General features: G+C 38.5%; 1 protein-coding gene across 2 annotated transcripts in view; it reads right to left on the reverse strand.

Annotated features, from left to right (window-relative positions):
• Positions 1–1,604: 1,604 nt before the first annotated feature.
• Positions 1,605–15,663, reverse strand: part of galnt1 (UDP-N-acetyl-alpha-D-galactosamine:polypeptide N-acetylgalactosaminyltransferase 1) — a 55,247-nt gene continuing 41,188 nt past the window's right edge. For both annotated transcript variants that reach the window (XM_087812457.1, XM_087812458.1), the window contains 10 exons: positions 15,487–15,653; positions 14,915–15,042; positions 14,745–14,824; positions 13,411–13,581; positions 12,167–12,284; positions 9,655–9,835; positions 6,873–7,012; positions 6,620–6,718; positions 5,629–5,763; positions 1,605–4,579 (listed from right to left, as the gene is read on the reverse strand). In XM_087812457.1, the coding sequence (XP_087668583.1) occupies positions 4,433–4,579; positions 5,629–5,763; positions 6,620–6,718; positions 6,873–7,012; positions 9,655–9,835; positions 12,167–12,284; positions 13,411–13,581; positions 14,745–14,824; positions 14,915–15,042; positions 15,487–15,653 (1,366 nt within the window). In that variant the 3' untranslated portion in view covers positions 1,605–4,432. The remainder of the gene's footprint in view (positions 4,580–5,628; positions 5,764–6,619; positions 6,719–6,872; positions 7,013–9,654; positions 9,836–12,166; positions 12,285–13,410; positions 13,582–14,744; positions 14,825–14,914; positions 15,043–15,486; positions 15,654–15,663) is intronic.

The following is a 15,663-nucleotide window of genomic DNA, read 5'->3' on the forward strand; positions in this document are numbered from 1 at the left end:
GCAGGCGTGGATTTTTTTTACGCGCACATCACTGATGATCCATCTGAACCAATAATGAAACCCTCTCGGCTCAGACCCACCGAGAGTCTGAAGAATCTGGATCATGTCGACTTCAGAGGAACCAGGAGGAGCCTTTGATGTGCGGAGAGAAGGATCGAAGCTCAAGGATGCCTCGAAGAAAAAGAGCCACTTGTGACTTTCTGGTCCATGTAGAGTCAGAGTCGCTCACATGTCACTGTTGTGTGTTTTTAAAGTTGGGATGAAGTGATGAACACGATATTGCTGGGATTATAATTGCTAGTGATGATCTAATGAAGCTTCATGAAACAGTGTCATTATGTTCAGAGTCCACTAGATGGCGTCTCTGCACTATTTTCCTTTGTTTTGAACAACTGAAACATCATTTTTAAACTGATGGCGCCACCTACTGACCTCTAAACAATACGAGCGACAGCACATCACTAATAATTACCTCCATCAAGAAAATCAACTTTTTGTGTTGGTTATCAAAATAACAAACTTATTTCTGGACATATTTGAATTAAAACTAAGATGAAACAAGGAAACTTCGGTGTTGAACTTTACTTCCATCTGGATTAAAGAAGGTTTTTGAAGGATTTGTTATTCACTTGTATGGCTTTTAACTGCTGCTGCTGCTCACCCATGTTCAGAGCTAGCAAAAATTTAAAAAAAGGAACACCAAATTTTTAGTTGTTATTGCGAGAACTAAAACCTACATTTTTGAAGGTTCGTCACTGAGATCAGAATATTGAATTATTTCAAATGTTTTATGAATTATTTTTGAAAGAATTTAATCCAATAATTTATTTATTGAAACGACTCGTATATTCAAAATAAATGCATTATTTACACATAGTTCGATATTATAATTCAAAAATACATTTTATAAATACAAGATTTTTGCCAAATAATTGCAAAGGTGTTTATCTTTGTTACTTGTTACTTTGTTACTAAAAACAGGCCAGATTTAAATAAAATATTCTCAAATTGTTATATCGGATATTTGGTTATGTTTTGGTTGTTTTGTTAAATAGATTACCATCTGGATCCAAACATCATTGGAAGGATTTCTGGCTCTAAAACCGTTCCAATAATTTAAAATACATTTTATAAATGTAATTCTTTTTAAATGAAATATAAAGATGTTGCCCTAATAGTGCCTGAAGATAAAACAGAATTAAAGTTTATTAATTTCCTCCTAAAAATACATTTTAATAAAATAAAATAAATAATGACATTTAAAATGTTTAATTAATCAATTTAATGTTGTATTGGCACCGATTTACTTCCATGGACCTGCATTATATATTAAATAAATATATACAAATTAAAAAAAAAAAATTGCCGAAAGAATTTGACTAAATAATAAAATGGAAATTAATTTTTACATTAATTTTTTCAAGTAGTTAATTCCTGTGTTCAAAAAGAGAAGTTGTTTTATTGAGCTCCTTGGGGGAGGTATATGCTGTACCAGTACTTTTCTCATGTCAAAGCAATCAACCCATAATGCACTGCAGCCGTCAAAGCGCTTCAATCTGTTGTTCCTTCAAAATAAAAGACACACAAGAAGAAAAAAACAAACATTTTTTTTGTCTGTAAACTTTTTCATGTTTAATTTCTACTTTTGGATCAGCTCGTGTGGAAGCCTGGACATGTGAGTTCACCTCGACGCCCCCGAAAATCCAAAAAACAAAACAAACAAAAAAAAAAAAAAAACCAACAACCTCTGAACAATCAAGACACTTTCCAAACAATCAGTAACACGACTCACTCACACTCTCTCCTCACAGGCCACCGTCCACAGCGACACGTCCGTCCCGGAGTGACGTCACGAGAAAAAGAAAGAAAAAACACTGATGCTCTCGGCGGATATGAGACGAGATATGTCGTCATAGACCCGGATATGTTTGCTGCACCAAATCCAAACATGACTCTCCTGCGAGATGGATTTCTCCACCTGGACGTCCCGAAAGTGCTTTTGACGAGGATCAAGTTCAAGAGAACGTGGAAGCAGCTCCCGTGCGGCCACTAGAGGGCAGCGTTTCTCACCATGTCAGCGAGCAGTCGTCGATGTGAAGAAAAGAAAAAACAGCGGGACTGAGTTTGAGCTTTAAGACGCTTTAACTGACGGGTGACGACGGCAGACATTTTGAAGGAGAGACAGAGTTTGTGGTTCAGAGATGAAGCTGGAAGTGATTCAGAGAAGAAGAAGCAACATTTGTACAGAGAATTGAGTCGATATATTTGAGATGTGATTATAGACTTGAACTCATCGGCTTCAGACTCTGACTCGTCTTAACCTCTTAAAAGAAGAAATTGAGGCTTTTCAACAAAAATAACATGTTCATATTACACACGCAGCCAAGCCGATGAGTTTACTGAGAGGGAGTGAGACAAAGAGAGCGATCAAAATTATTTTTAAAGTAGTCAGGGAGTCAGCGAGGAGGGGGAGACCACTAGGCTGCTCCAAATTTTTTTTTTTAATGGTCTGAAAAAACGATTAAAAGTTAAACGGTTGAAAGTTTGTTTTTGTAAAAATATATTTAAAAAGAAAGTACAATTATCTTCAGTTTACTCATGAGTGTTTTTAATATAAATATATTAAAATTTGAACAAGTAAAACTATTCAGAAAGCGTCAATTAACCTACATTTAACTGTGACATGTGTTATATTATTTCTGTTCTCTCGATTATTACTGTCTGAAAGGTGTTTTATTTTGAAAAAACATGGCATTTTCTCAGAAGTTTGTGACTCTTGACACGTCAAGACGCTCGTTTCAGTCCAGTTTAAGTTAAAATAAACCTGTAAACTGGTAAAAATTAGTCGAACAAAAACTCTTAATGATTTATTTATTTATTATTATTTATTATTTATTTTTATTATGTTTTTATCAGTATGTGAATAAAATGTGGACATTAATCTGGTCCCTGGTGCAAACAAGGTTGTGGACTCTTGTTATAAAGTAGAAGAATATTTCCTTTTGGTCTTTTTTTCTTCAAACTTAACTCACAGTAACGTTGATTTAATAGTTATTTTAACTCTACAGTCATAAAATCAAATGAAACCCATGTGACCCGTCATGATTGTTGAGCTCAACGCTTCATCTCCTCACTTTGAATAACGTTTTGAAATTGAAGTCAAAACTGCCTTTGATCTGCACCAGTCAGTCTGAGGTCAAAAAGCTCAAATCCAGTCATAAATCTTCAATAAAAAAAACTGAAAAATGAAGTTCCAAACGATCACTTTTTGTGTAAAAACTACAAGACAAAATAATCTCTTTAGACCCAGAAATCCGAGAGAATGGATCTAGAACCATCGGTAACAATAGAAAATAAAAAAAAAAGCGATGATGTCATCGTGTTCGGAAATTAGAAAAGTCTGCAGCATCTTTCGAGAAGCTTCCGAAAATAGACTCTCCTAAAAGTGCGGCGGCGTCTGTCGGCCTCGGAGCGACACGTGCCACGGCGCCAGAAGGGAAGCAGCTTTGAGGAAATAAATTGAAAATCAATGAGTCGGCGTTGATAGTTTGGCCGGCGGCCACAGATGAACCGATGCCTTTTTTTTTTTTTTTTCTTCTTTTAATCGGGAGAAGCCCTTGGACTGCGTTGAGGAGATATGACGGAGTGAATTATCTGCTGCAGTCTCTTCTAATATGACCTTGAAGCGTCCTTCGGGAGGCGACGCCACGAGGAGGCGGCGAGGATCAGTAACATATGCGGAATTCTGTTAAACATCATTACACACAACAACAGACTGGAACACACTACTTCATGGCACCTCACGGGATCTAACGCGGTTTTTTCGACACACAACTTTGGACACGGAGATTCTGAAGGTCGTCGGCGAGGACGCGCTATTTTTAATAAAAATGCTGGATTTTCCTCGGCGCGACTGCTTTTCGGGGTCCGGAGAGTTTCCACCAGGGAGGAGACGACGAACACTTCCACGCACTCTTCTTCATACCTCAGAGTTAATGTTTTTTGAAAAATATAAAATTAAATAAAAAAAGAAAAAAAGAGGCTCCGCATACATTCATCCAATCACGATGCACACATTCGCTCCAGGCAGTCGGTAAACACGATGAGTCGACGAGTCGGGAAGCTGCGAGTTCCTCTCGAAAACGCTTTGAAAATCTCTTATAATGTCACGAAAACTAAAGTTCAAACCTGGAACTCCTCGCCGGAGTCTCCCGGGGCGTGGAGGCGCCAGCGACAACTCGGTCAAAGAGGTAGTACCGTCCGGTTCCCGGCTCCTGCTCCCGGTCTGAGGGGGGGGTCAAAAGGGTGGGGAGTCTCTGGTTCCCCGTCTTTTTTCCAACACGTCCGCTCCGCCGTGTGCTGCAGGTGTGTGCGAGTGTGTGTGTTTTCCGTGAGCGAAAGTCGGGATGTTTTTTTTGTTTTTTTTGGTGGATCAGAAGACCTCCGGGAGTGTGACGTTGCGCAGGAGCCACTGCTGCGAGCGCGAGTGCGAGCAATCCTTGACGCTCGGCATCTGACTGTCCTCCTCGCTGGCCTTGTCCAGACACTGGTTGCTGTTCACGTGGATCAGCGTCAGTTTCTGCGGGAGACAAGTTTAAATCAGACTTTAACTTTATCATAGTCATTTATTGTTCATATTATAATAAAGTTTGTATAAAATTAAATCTTTCAACAATTAACGTGAAAATTGTCACAGCATTTGTTCATTTTTGTGTTGCAATTAAACGTCATTATGTCCTCCGCACCTGAATGTACTCATGCAACCTCTTGACGATGACTGAGAACAAGAGGATACAGTCGACTCCATCAGCTTTTGAAGCTGATGTTTGGACATATTTTGGTTTCAAAACAAATGAAAGCAGTTACGACTTCGTCAAGAGTCATCTGGTCTGTAAATTCTGCAACACCAGAGTCAAGTACTTGACAATACTAAAAAGATTCTGGCGATGACTGAGGACGAGAGGATACAGTCGACTCCAGCAGCTTGTAAAGCTGATGTTTGGACATATTTTGGGTTTCAAAACAAATGAAAGCAGTTACGACTTCGTCAAGAGTCATGTGGTCTGTAAATTCTGCAACACCAGAGTCAAGTACTCGACAATACTACACATATATACTTGTTACTACAGTAACACAATATATCGTATCAATGCTTTTGCATAGTAATACGAATAATGATCAAGGTTCGGTAGTTCCATAAAGCTATTTTCTTCAATGACGCAGTTTTTGCAGTGTGTGGTACCAGCCAGCAGAGGGCGTGAGAAGACTCGATCACACAGTTACCATGAGAACAATTTCAGTGGTCTTAATACTTATTTGTTCAAAAGCTCAACTCTTGATTACAAGAATTTGTAATTCACCCACAATATAATAATGATAATCTTTTTTTATTCAACACAATGTTGGCATTCATTTTATAGTTACCTGCACATAACTCTGGTTCTTTAAGTATATTCTCTTGGCCACTACCAGGCTTTTGTTTTATCACCCTAGAAGTTACTAAACCTAAATCAAGAGCAGAGAAAACCATCCAAAATTCGTTTGGTCTTTTTAAAAGTTTTATAATAAACACCTAAATAGAAACATCTGTAACCTGGAGACCGAGAGAGGGTTTAGTTCACGACTCACCACTGGGTCGTAATCCCACAGCTGGTTTCCTTTCAGGTGATGGCACTTGAGCATCATGACGGGACCGTTAAGTTTGGACACGTCTAAACACAAGTCGTCTGTTCGGATTTCTTTGTTGGCCGTGTAGGAGAACACCTGCGAGCAGAAGGGAGGCCGGCCAAAAGTTAGTGACTCACAGTTCCAACCTTGTCTGAAGTAGAATCTTCTGTTTCAAGTTTTGATTCAATCTTCTGTTGCTTCATCAGAGACACATCCTAGATCTGCCCCTGGGCCTCCTCCCAGTTAGGTTAGGTTAGGTAGAACTTTATTGATCCCTCAGGAGGTCTTCTTCGGGATTTTTTTTTTTTTTTTCAAATTATCCACAGCAAATACAGTAATTTTTCATAAAAAATAATCAAAATAAAATAAGAACAAGAACAAAGAGAAATAAAGAGAAATAACAAGATGATACAGTCTAAAGATAAAGAACAAAGATCAAAGAAAAATAACAAAGACAAACATAGAACAGAACATCATGATACTTTCACTCCACTCCTGCCCCCGAAATCAGAATTGTACAATTGAATAGCCCGAGGACTGAATGAGTCCTTGAGTCTATTGGTTTTGCACCTGGGCAGGAGCAAAAGGCAAAAAGGAGGAGTGTTACCACCTCACTAGAGACTCCTGACAAGTTGCATGAGCCCCTTAATTGCAGCTGCTCTCTGAGCCCCTTCCTGTAGACCCAGCTTCTCTCCTTTACACTCTAAACTAATTTTGTTGTCTTCAACCCATTTTCAAATGAGAACCATGGACTTAGAGGAGCTGATCCGTCCAGTACTGTAACATCTTCTTCAATATAAAGGTCCCGGTTACATAAATTACGATGATACATCAATCAAACTTCACGTCTGTGTTGTAAAAAAGCGATGTTAGTGCAAAAGTTCATGAAACCGGATGCAGTTCGGTCACGACTATTTCAGGCACACCTGCTTCTCTTGTGTCTCAGACTCACCTGGTTGCCTCCCATGCCGTGGCAGTTGAAGATGCCGACCTTCTCGTTCTCTTTCCGGGCCATGTTATCCAGACACTGGTTCGTCTCCACGTTCCGGATCTGAAGAGAAACAATCAAGACGCTCAGACGTATAAAAAAGCAACGCAGTTAAAAAACAAACCAAACCACAAAACTGGTCCCTGCTGTCAGTGTGTGTTTTATGTGTGTGTGTGTGTGTGTGTGTGTGTGTGTGTGTGTGTGTGTGTGTGTGTACCTCTCCCAGAGAGTAGTAGTGTCTGGGGATCTGCGAGTCCGGGTAGATGTTCTCCAAGTACCAGCTGAAGGGTTTACATTGAAGCTTTTGTCGGAGCGAGGAGCGAGACGTGATGTCACCGTAGTCCACTTTGGTCACACCTGGAGAGAGAGAGACGAGCGTCAAACATCCGAGTTAAATAAATAAATAAGTGAAAACTCAAGTTTTCCATTCCATCATCAGACTTCTCTCTCCCTCGGATGAGCTTCACTCACTTTCCAAACGCTCCCTCGAGCAACACACACCTAAACTGAAGGATTTCTCTTTTTCTGCTGGAATTGGAATGTGAAGTGGAGAGAGAATGGAATCTGTCTCAATTCACCAGAGTCACTCCAGAGTTTATCAAGTTCAACATGAAGATAAAGAAAAAATCCTCCTCAGCATCTCAATCTTTAGCCTCGGCTGACAAAGTATTGCAACCATCGGATCAAATAAAGTGATGTTCAAGATGAAAACATGCAGAGATTCGACACTGTGACTGGGATGTGTGTGTGTGTGTGTGTGTGTGTGTGTGTGTGTGTGTGTGTGTGTGTGTGTGTGTGTGTGTGTGTGTGTGTGTGTGTGTGTGTGTGTGTGTGTGTGTGTGTGTGTGTGTGTGTGTGTGTGTGTGTGTGTGTGTGTGTGTGTGTGTGTGTGTGTGTGTGTGTGTGAGTGAGTTTTAGAGAACATTTTCCAGTTAAATATTCTGAAAATGAATTGAGGCTTTTACTATGATAAATATACATATGTGATTTGGGTTTATTTAGGTTGTAGCTGTATATTGAACATTTAAAAAAGTTTGAATAAGTGCTTGTGATTCACTTATCTTATAAAACAATTCAAAACGATAAGGATATATTCAGCTCATGATAAGACACGATATATGTAGATACACTTGAATAATAACAATTACAAGACGTCACTAAAAAGAACTCTCTTTTAGTTGAATTAATGGAACTAAAAGCCAAAATATGTCCAAACATCAGCTTTAAAAGCAGCTGTAGCCGGCTGTATCCTCTCGTCCTCAGTAATCACCATCTCATTGTTGCTACAGAGAACGTAATGAACTAACGGCGTTTCAATTCATCACTTAATTGCATATAAATAAACCAAAAAGTTGTTAAAATGCTACAATTTATATATTATAAAAAACAAAATAATGCTGTTGAAAATCAATAAAGTTTGCTGAAAAATATATCCATTGACTAGTTCATGATAGTAAAATATAAAAACCACAAATATATATATATATATATACAGATGTTTCAACTTCATGACATGACAAGAAGTCCCAAAAAGTCCCAAAAAATATGACATGATACAGCAAGAACTTTTTTCAAACGGTGTCATTTTATTAATCATGTTATTTTATTTGTCCAAGTGTTTTGTAGCTGCTGTGGTAGGACTTCAAATAGTTAATAAACTAAAACTGATACTAACGTGAAAACTAACCGTAATATGATGAGATATCTTAGCAAAAGAACTACGAAGGTTTTCTTTTATTTAAAAAAATAAAATAAAATTCTGTCAATTATGTTACAATATTATACCTACTTTATTATTATTTTATTTTATTAAATGTAAATTTAATTTCAATATAAATAGTATAACGGAAATTTGGAAAAATAACATGATGCAAATATGATATACATAACATTATTTTTCTTTAATTTAATTCAAAATCCTTTTATAAAGAAAGTTAATATTTATTGTATATATATATAAATATAATATTGAAGTAGAAAACACCTGACAAGGACCAAATAAGTACAGTCACAGGGCCACTACACATCTTCTAACGCCCTCTCTTAATCTCACTCCCTCTGATGGAACTCATCACTACAGCTGTATGCGTTACTATGCATTCACACTCCTATACATCACCTACAAGCCCCATTAATTTGCTATTAAAAAAACAATCAGAAAGTTCAGGATTTAAAGAAACAGATCCGTCTTACTGTAGCTCTTGTGCAGGTGAATCTGCTGTGTTTCTGGAAGGTTCTACACGTTTTGAGTCAAACTTTGAGTGGTAGTCAAGGGTTAATTCAAGGTTCATCTGATCTCGTAGCAGCTCTGAGAGTTGAAAACAACAAGAGAACGGCGTCGCTGTCAAAACAGCCACAAACAGAACAACTCAACTCACGACGCAGCTTCAGCCAAGACCTCCGTCTGCCTCCCTAAAATTCACTTGTTTATTCAGGCGTGCAGGTCTTACTCCTGCGTCAGGAATGTTGGCCGACGTACAAGTGGACGAGCAGAGAGCTCTTCAGATCTATTTGAACTTTAATCAGCGCCAGCTACTGCTTTATTACGCTATTAAGAGCATGTTTGTTTCTGCAGACACTCGTGTTTGAAGATAAAAGATTCACTTTAGATACATTTTTAATTGAAAACCTTTGAGCCGAGTTTTCCTTTTAGTGCCTCGACTGAAATTCAACAAACTTGACCCAAACACACTTTGACTTCCAGAAACTTCTTGAAATATTCTTCACTTGTTTAGTGTGTGTGTGTGTGTGTGTGTGTGTGTGTGTGTGTGTGTGTGTGTGTGTGTCCTGATGCTGTATAGCGTGAAATGGCTTGCCGCCCCTCAGCGCCGCACTAGTGGGTCAGCACAGCAATATCACACTGTCACCAGGTTAATGGATAGATCACAGCTGCCACAGAGATTAACCTCCACACCTGAGCTCGTGCAGGACCCTCAGCCTCAACCCCCCACACCCTAACACACACACACACACACACACACACACACACCTAAACTTACCCGGGGAGATGATGTAGAAGAAGTTCTTGAACTCATCCATCCAGACTTCTGCCAGGCGACGGTTGTTCTTGTTGATGATCTGTCCGGTTCCGCCCGGGAAGGTGTAGGGCGTGGCCTTGCGGAACACGTGGCCCACATGAGAGCAGGTGACGATCTCCAGAGTCCCGCCGCACTGCCAGATCTGCACGAACATTTTTATCTTATTAGTCAAAACATGTTTTTGAACACCTACATCTGAGACCTTCTCATTTTTTATAGTGTTCAATAGGGGTGTGTATTGGCAAGACATTGGGGATACGATACGCATCATGATACAGGGGCAACGATATATTGCGATACTGTAGTAACAAGGATATATTGGTAGTATTGTCGAGTACTTGACTCTGGTGTTGCCACCTCATGACTTTTGATGAAGTCGTAACTGCTTTTATTCGTTTTAAAACCAAAATAGATCCAAACATCAGCTTTAAAAGCTGCTGGAGTCGACTGTATCCTCTCATCCTCAGTTATTGCAGGATCTTTGTTATATTGTCCTAGTACTTGACTATGGTGCTGCAGAATTTACAGACCACATGACTTTTGAAGAAGTCGTAACTACTTTCATCTGTTTTGAAACCAAAAGCATAAAAGCTTTAAAAGCAGCTGGAGTCGACTGTATCCTCTCGTCCTCAGTCTTTACAAGATTTTATTTTTGCTTGAGCGTCGGAATGACTGCTGCAATCTAGTGGCTGGAAGTTGAATTGCAACACAAGAATAAACAAATATAAATATTTGCTTGTTAATTGTGAAAAGAAAAAAAGAATATACTTGTATTCAACTATAAAGTATAATAAATAAAAAAGAACAAACAGTGAAACAGTCCTGGACAATATCGATACAGTATCGTGAAAAAAAAAATGGTATAATTTTACATATAATTTCATCAATAGTTTCTTATAACCTTAGCGCTCAGTAGGTGGCGCCCTCAGTCTAAGAACGGGAGGTTTAAAGAGACTGGAATCAGTTGATTAAAGAGCAGATAGTGACACATAGTGGACTCTTTAAGTAAAGATAAGGCTTCATCGACACATCAAGAGTCTTATATCATGGAGCACTTTCATCTACTAAATGATTTCTATTTCAGTCAAGTCTCCGAATAAATCAATAAAACTGAATCTTGGATAGATGTAGACATTGAAAAAGCATTAAAAAAAGAAATAAGCTCTTGGTCCTGGAAGCTATTTTCATAACCAGACGTGCTTCCTCAACACAGATCACTCTCGGTTTCAGAATGACAGTCAATGACTCACTCCAGTCCTTCTTATTTATCCCGCACAAATCCGGCTTTGGTTTTCGTAACATAATGTAGAGCCTGTTACTTAATATTCCCCCAGAGCCTGATCCAGTTTATCTCCACTGAGGAGGTTTTTATTTGCCTGTTAGCAAAATAACTAATGACATTTCTGACAAATGTGTGTAGATTACTCTTACGTACGGCCCTCCTGCACACAGTGTTGCTTTCTACTGGGTTGTGCGCACAAGTTCCATTAATGCTACACGTTTTATATCATTGATATGAATTAAAATTTGACTGTTAAGAAAGTTTCAATTATGAAAAAAGAATCTAATCACACAGATAAAATTAATCTGTGTACTGACATTGGCAGAGGTTTGCGCTCTCAGAGTGCTCCTCTAGTACTGTAGTGATCAATCCTTATGGTAAAATTCATTATATATCCTCATAACTCATGAGTAGTAATAGGTACAGATGCTTAATCCCATAATAGCACCCGTTCTGACATACATCAGTAGCAGTAAGACCATAAAGCAAAATGATTTAAGTGATTAATTTTGGGTTTTAAGGCATTTTCCCTCCAATTTTCTACGTCAAAAAAACAAACAAATGCATATAAATAAGCCCCAACATTTTACTGGCAGAATATAACTAAAAAAAAAAGTATTTACAAGTTACTTACTAATTAAAAATCACCTTTATTTAAAGTTTTCCACAACTTTTCCCTCCTTAAGCACCTGTTTCAGTTACTTTTGTAACTTCATAAATCCCAACTAATTGGACTTTACTACAAAATAAAAGCGCAGTAACATACTTGGCGCCACACTCCGATCTGCTCCCGTGTTGATCGTAGATCTCCAGCGGCAGATAAATCTAAACAGAGGCTCCTCTTCATTTGTTTGCAGATGGTGTTTTTATGGCTGCTGTTGTGTTTTATTGCCACTGCTTTGTCAGATAAGAGGATTGTTTTTTTATATATATATATCTCAGGCTGGTTCACTTTTACTCTGGAGAGATGTTTCGAGTACAAACGCCTCTGTTGACGAGACTTGATGCAGTATTTTCTCTTCATATATTGAACCAGGAATCTATTCTGCATTTAAAAAATCAAGTCTGTTTAAATAATCAACTTCATTATTGGAATTAGCAGCAAAATAGAAGCATCTTCTCCTCAAAACTAGGAGAAACAAATGACAAATGATTCACAAATGGACTCCAAAGTCTGAAAGCTTCACTCACTCTAAAAGAGATTTCCAGGTTCTCTCCGCCCCAGATGTCCATGCCGGCGTCATAGGTTCCAATCTCCTGGAAGTAGTCCCGGTCTATGGAGAAGAGTCCGCCCGCCATGGTGGGAGTCCTGCAGGAAGGGCAATATTTAAGGTGTTGTGGGGGTTCATCGCTTTCAAAAAAAAAAAAGGTCACGCTGAAGTCTGTTGTTTTATGTTGACGCTCGGGCCGAGTTCCCCCTTTAGTTTTCCTGTTTTTTTCATCGTGTTTTTCTGTTCCTCTCTCAGATGTTGTGACGCTCGTGTCACTTTAATAGCTGCTCCCCCGCACAACAGCTTCCTCCTCCCAAGACTTATTTCCCTTTCCCTGCCTGTTTTTGTTTTCCATTAACTTTTTGCTTCACCTACTGAAATACAGTGCGAGGAAAACAAGTGGATAAATCACGTTTACTGGGGACAATAGTGCGCACATATAGAGGGACAAATAGAAAAAGTGTTTTACCGTCAGTTTGGAGGTTACATGAGATTGTTTTCAGGCCAAAGAACTTGTCAAAACAATGTCATCGTCTTCAGTGCGAATAAAGTTGTTGTTTTTTTCAAAAGAAAAAATATATGAAGTCAAAAAGACACTAGTTTAAGAACTTATATATTTTTCTGTTCATGAATATTTAAATACATCATCAGGAATCTCTGATACATGATGATAACATGCTAATGCTAACAAAATTCCCAAATTCCATTCATTTCATTTAATTTAAGATTAAAATTCAACCATATTTAATACAGATTAAATAAGAATGACTTCTATAACAGCCTTCTTCCTTCCACCTCTCTTTTCAGAGTTATTTTTATGTCATTTAAATGTATTTTCATACATTTCAACGAAAAACTTAACTGCATCGACCTTTATTTTTATTTATATCCTATATTTCTACATTCATTTATGGTTCCTAACTGCATAATATAGTTAGCAGTTTAAATATTAATACATTGTTTGGACCGCTGTGACTATAAGGAACAATCTAAACATCTTCATTTTAAAAAGTTTTGTATAATTATCTTTATTATTATTATTATTAAAATGTAATTTTTGTTGCTTAAAGCAGAGCAACAGTAGACTTTAAACAAATATCATATCCTCTTTCAAAAGAGCTGTGTGATATTACATAAGAGGCCATTTGAGTGGGCAAAGTCTAGACAAATCAAAATGCATAAACAAAGTCCATAAAAGATTATAAAAGGAGGCTGAAGTCTGACCTGACAGGTAACGTTCTGTCCCCCTTGCGTCGGTCCATCTCTCTCTGCGGCACCGGGTACCAGCGGAAGTTGAGTTTCCAGTTGAAGCCTCCGTACGTCATGTCGGATCCTGCCATGTACTCGAACGTATCGTCGCTGATCACGTCGATGATGGGACACACCACGGTTCTCCTGCAGGGGGGGAACATATTCACCAGTCAGTGATGGGCAACTATTAATATAAAGTATAAATCAGGGAATACAGTCAAGCCTAATATGCAAAAAAATATGATTTGATTGTGTTTTGTGTAACTTTTTTCTTGTAATATGATAAAAGTACTGTCTGTTCAAATATATTTTTTTAAAGTGAACATGAAAAGAAACAAAACAAAAACCTTAGTCATATTTAGAGACAATACATGTACAATAAAAAAAAATACTAAATAGATTTGTTAGTTTATATGTGACCTTTGACCTCATGAGGGTCACACTTTGCCCAGGTCTGATCTAAAGACAGTAGATACTTAATCCACAACTACAATTTCTAGTCATTTTTGCTAAGAACATGGAAAATGTACTCATGATGGAAGTTCTTGCATTAGCAGAGTTCATGTAATCAAAAATAACTTTTTAAAACAAAATAATATTTGATTTTCATTATACGAATATACTGGAAAACCTTTCTTTTAAAAGTATAACTTTAATATAACAGTTTTATATACATTGTGTATAGTTTACCGATCGCAAAGACACTGTTTTTGAGACCTTGGCTCCTGCAAAGGTTGGAGTGGTTGGTGAAAAGGTCTTGATCTATATTAATCTATCTCATTTAAAAATTACATTTTTAGGTTTATATCTGAAAAAAATGACACCTTGATCAAAATAAAATAATGATAATTTCCAGTTGAACAATATTTATTACAGGTTGTTTATTTTTTTTATTTTATTTTTTATTTAATGCAAAGTAGAACTGAATTGTACTGAGTTTGTATAATGATCCTATTTTTCATTAATTTTATGCTGATACAAAGTTCTATCAATAATTAAAGTGATGGTAAGAGAAGTTTAAAGCTCAACACAAGAGGATTTAGAATTCAATATTATTACTTTACTTCATCAATCATTTTCTATCGAATCCATTTCCCCCTCTTTTTTGTTCTTAATCACAGCCGAGATACACTGAATTCATCTCTTTATATCACAGTGTAATCCTTTGAGTGTGTGACAGAAGAAAAATTCAGAAAATTTAATTTAGCTTTAAACTTAAAGAAGATCAAGTCCCGGGTGCTCGCTGTATTATATTATAAAAGCCTGATCGGCACGTGTGTGTGTGTGTGTGTGTGTGTGTGTCTCACTTGTCTTGCTTGATGCGTGCCAGCAGAGGCTCCAGCCAGCCTGTCGTGCACTCACAATGAGCATCTAGAAAGGTTATGACCTAAAAGCACAAGCACGACTTGAGTTAAAAAAAATAAAATTAAAAAAAGGCAGAATGAGGAGCTTAATCCACGCTCGCGTAAACACACACCTGGCCGGTGGAGAGCGACGCTCCTCGCAGTCGCGCTCGAATTAATCCCGACCTCTGCTCCATCCGCACCACTCTGACCCGGACCTCCAACCTCCTGACGTACTGCTCCAGCGGCCGTTTTAGGAAATCTAATCAAAGCGAAAACACGGGATATAAATCTCTGGATTAAGATGGATTAAGGAGTTTGTAACAGCTTTTTTTTTGCGGGAGGGGGAGGGCGTTTGTCGGGGTCTGGACAGGTGCTCTGATGATGACATCACTTATACCTGCAGCAAAAGTCCTGCAGGATGAAGCGTGTTTTGTGGCGGCGGCTGGCGGGGATTGAGGGTAATAACAGAGTGTAATCCCTGCGGCTGACGAATTAAAGACCTAATCTCCCCCAAACAGGGATTAACAGTATTGCACTGGGTGGAGTGGCGCACACACACAGACCGTGCATTCATCCCGGGGGCTGAGGGATGATGTTGGCGTGCACCGCAAGATACACTCCCATCAATTGTATAGTTTGAGGGGAAAAAAAAAAATGGGGTTAATCCTAAAGGAAGTGGGACGAGCACAAAGGGAACGGGTACCTCGCTCGCTGGCGTCGTCCACCAGGACGATCTCCTCCAGCAGCGAGTGGGGGGAGCGGTCGATGACGGAGTGGACGGTCCGCAGCAGCGTGCTCCACGCCTCGTTGTGAAACACGATGACCACGCTGGTGCGAGGGAGATGATCGGGGTATAACTTGTTCTTGCACCTGCAGGGGG

Source organism: Callionymus lyra, chromosome 17 (assembly GCF_982586985.1).
Source record: "Callionymus lyra chromosome 17, fCalLyr1.hap1.1, whole genome shotgun sequence".
NCBI classification, from domain to species: Eukaryota; Metazoa; Chordata; class Actinopteri; order Syngnathiformes; family Callionymidae; genus Callionymus; species Callionymus lyra.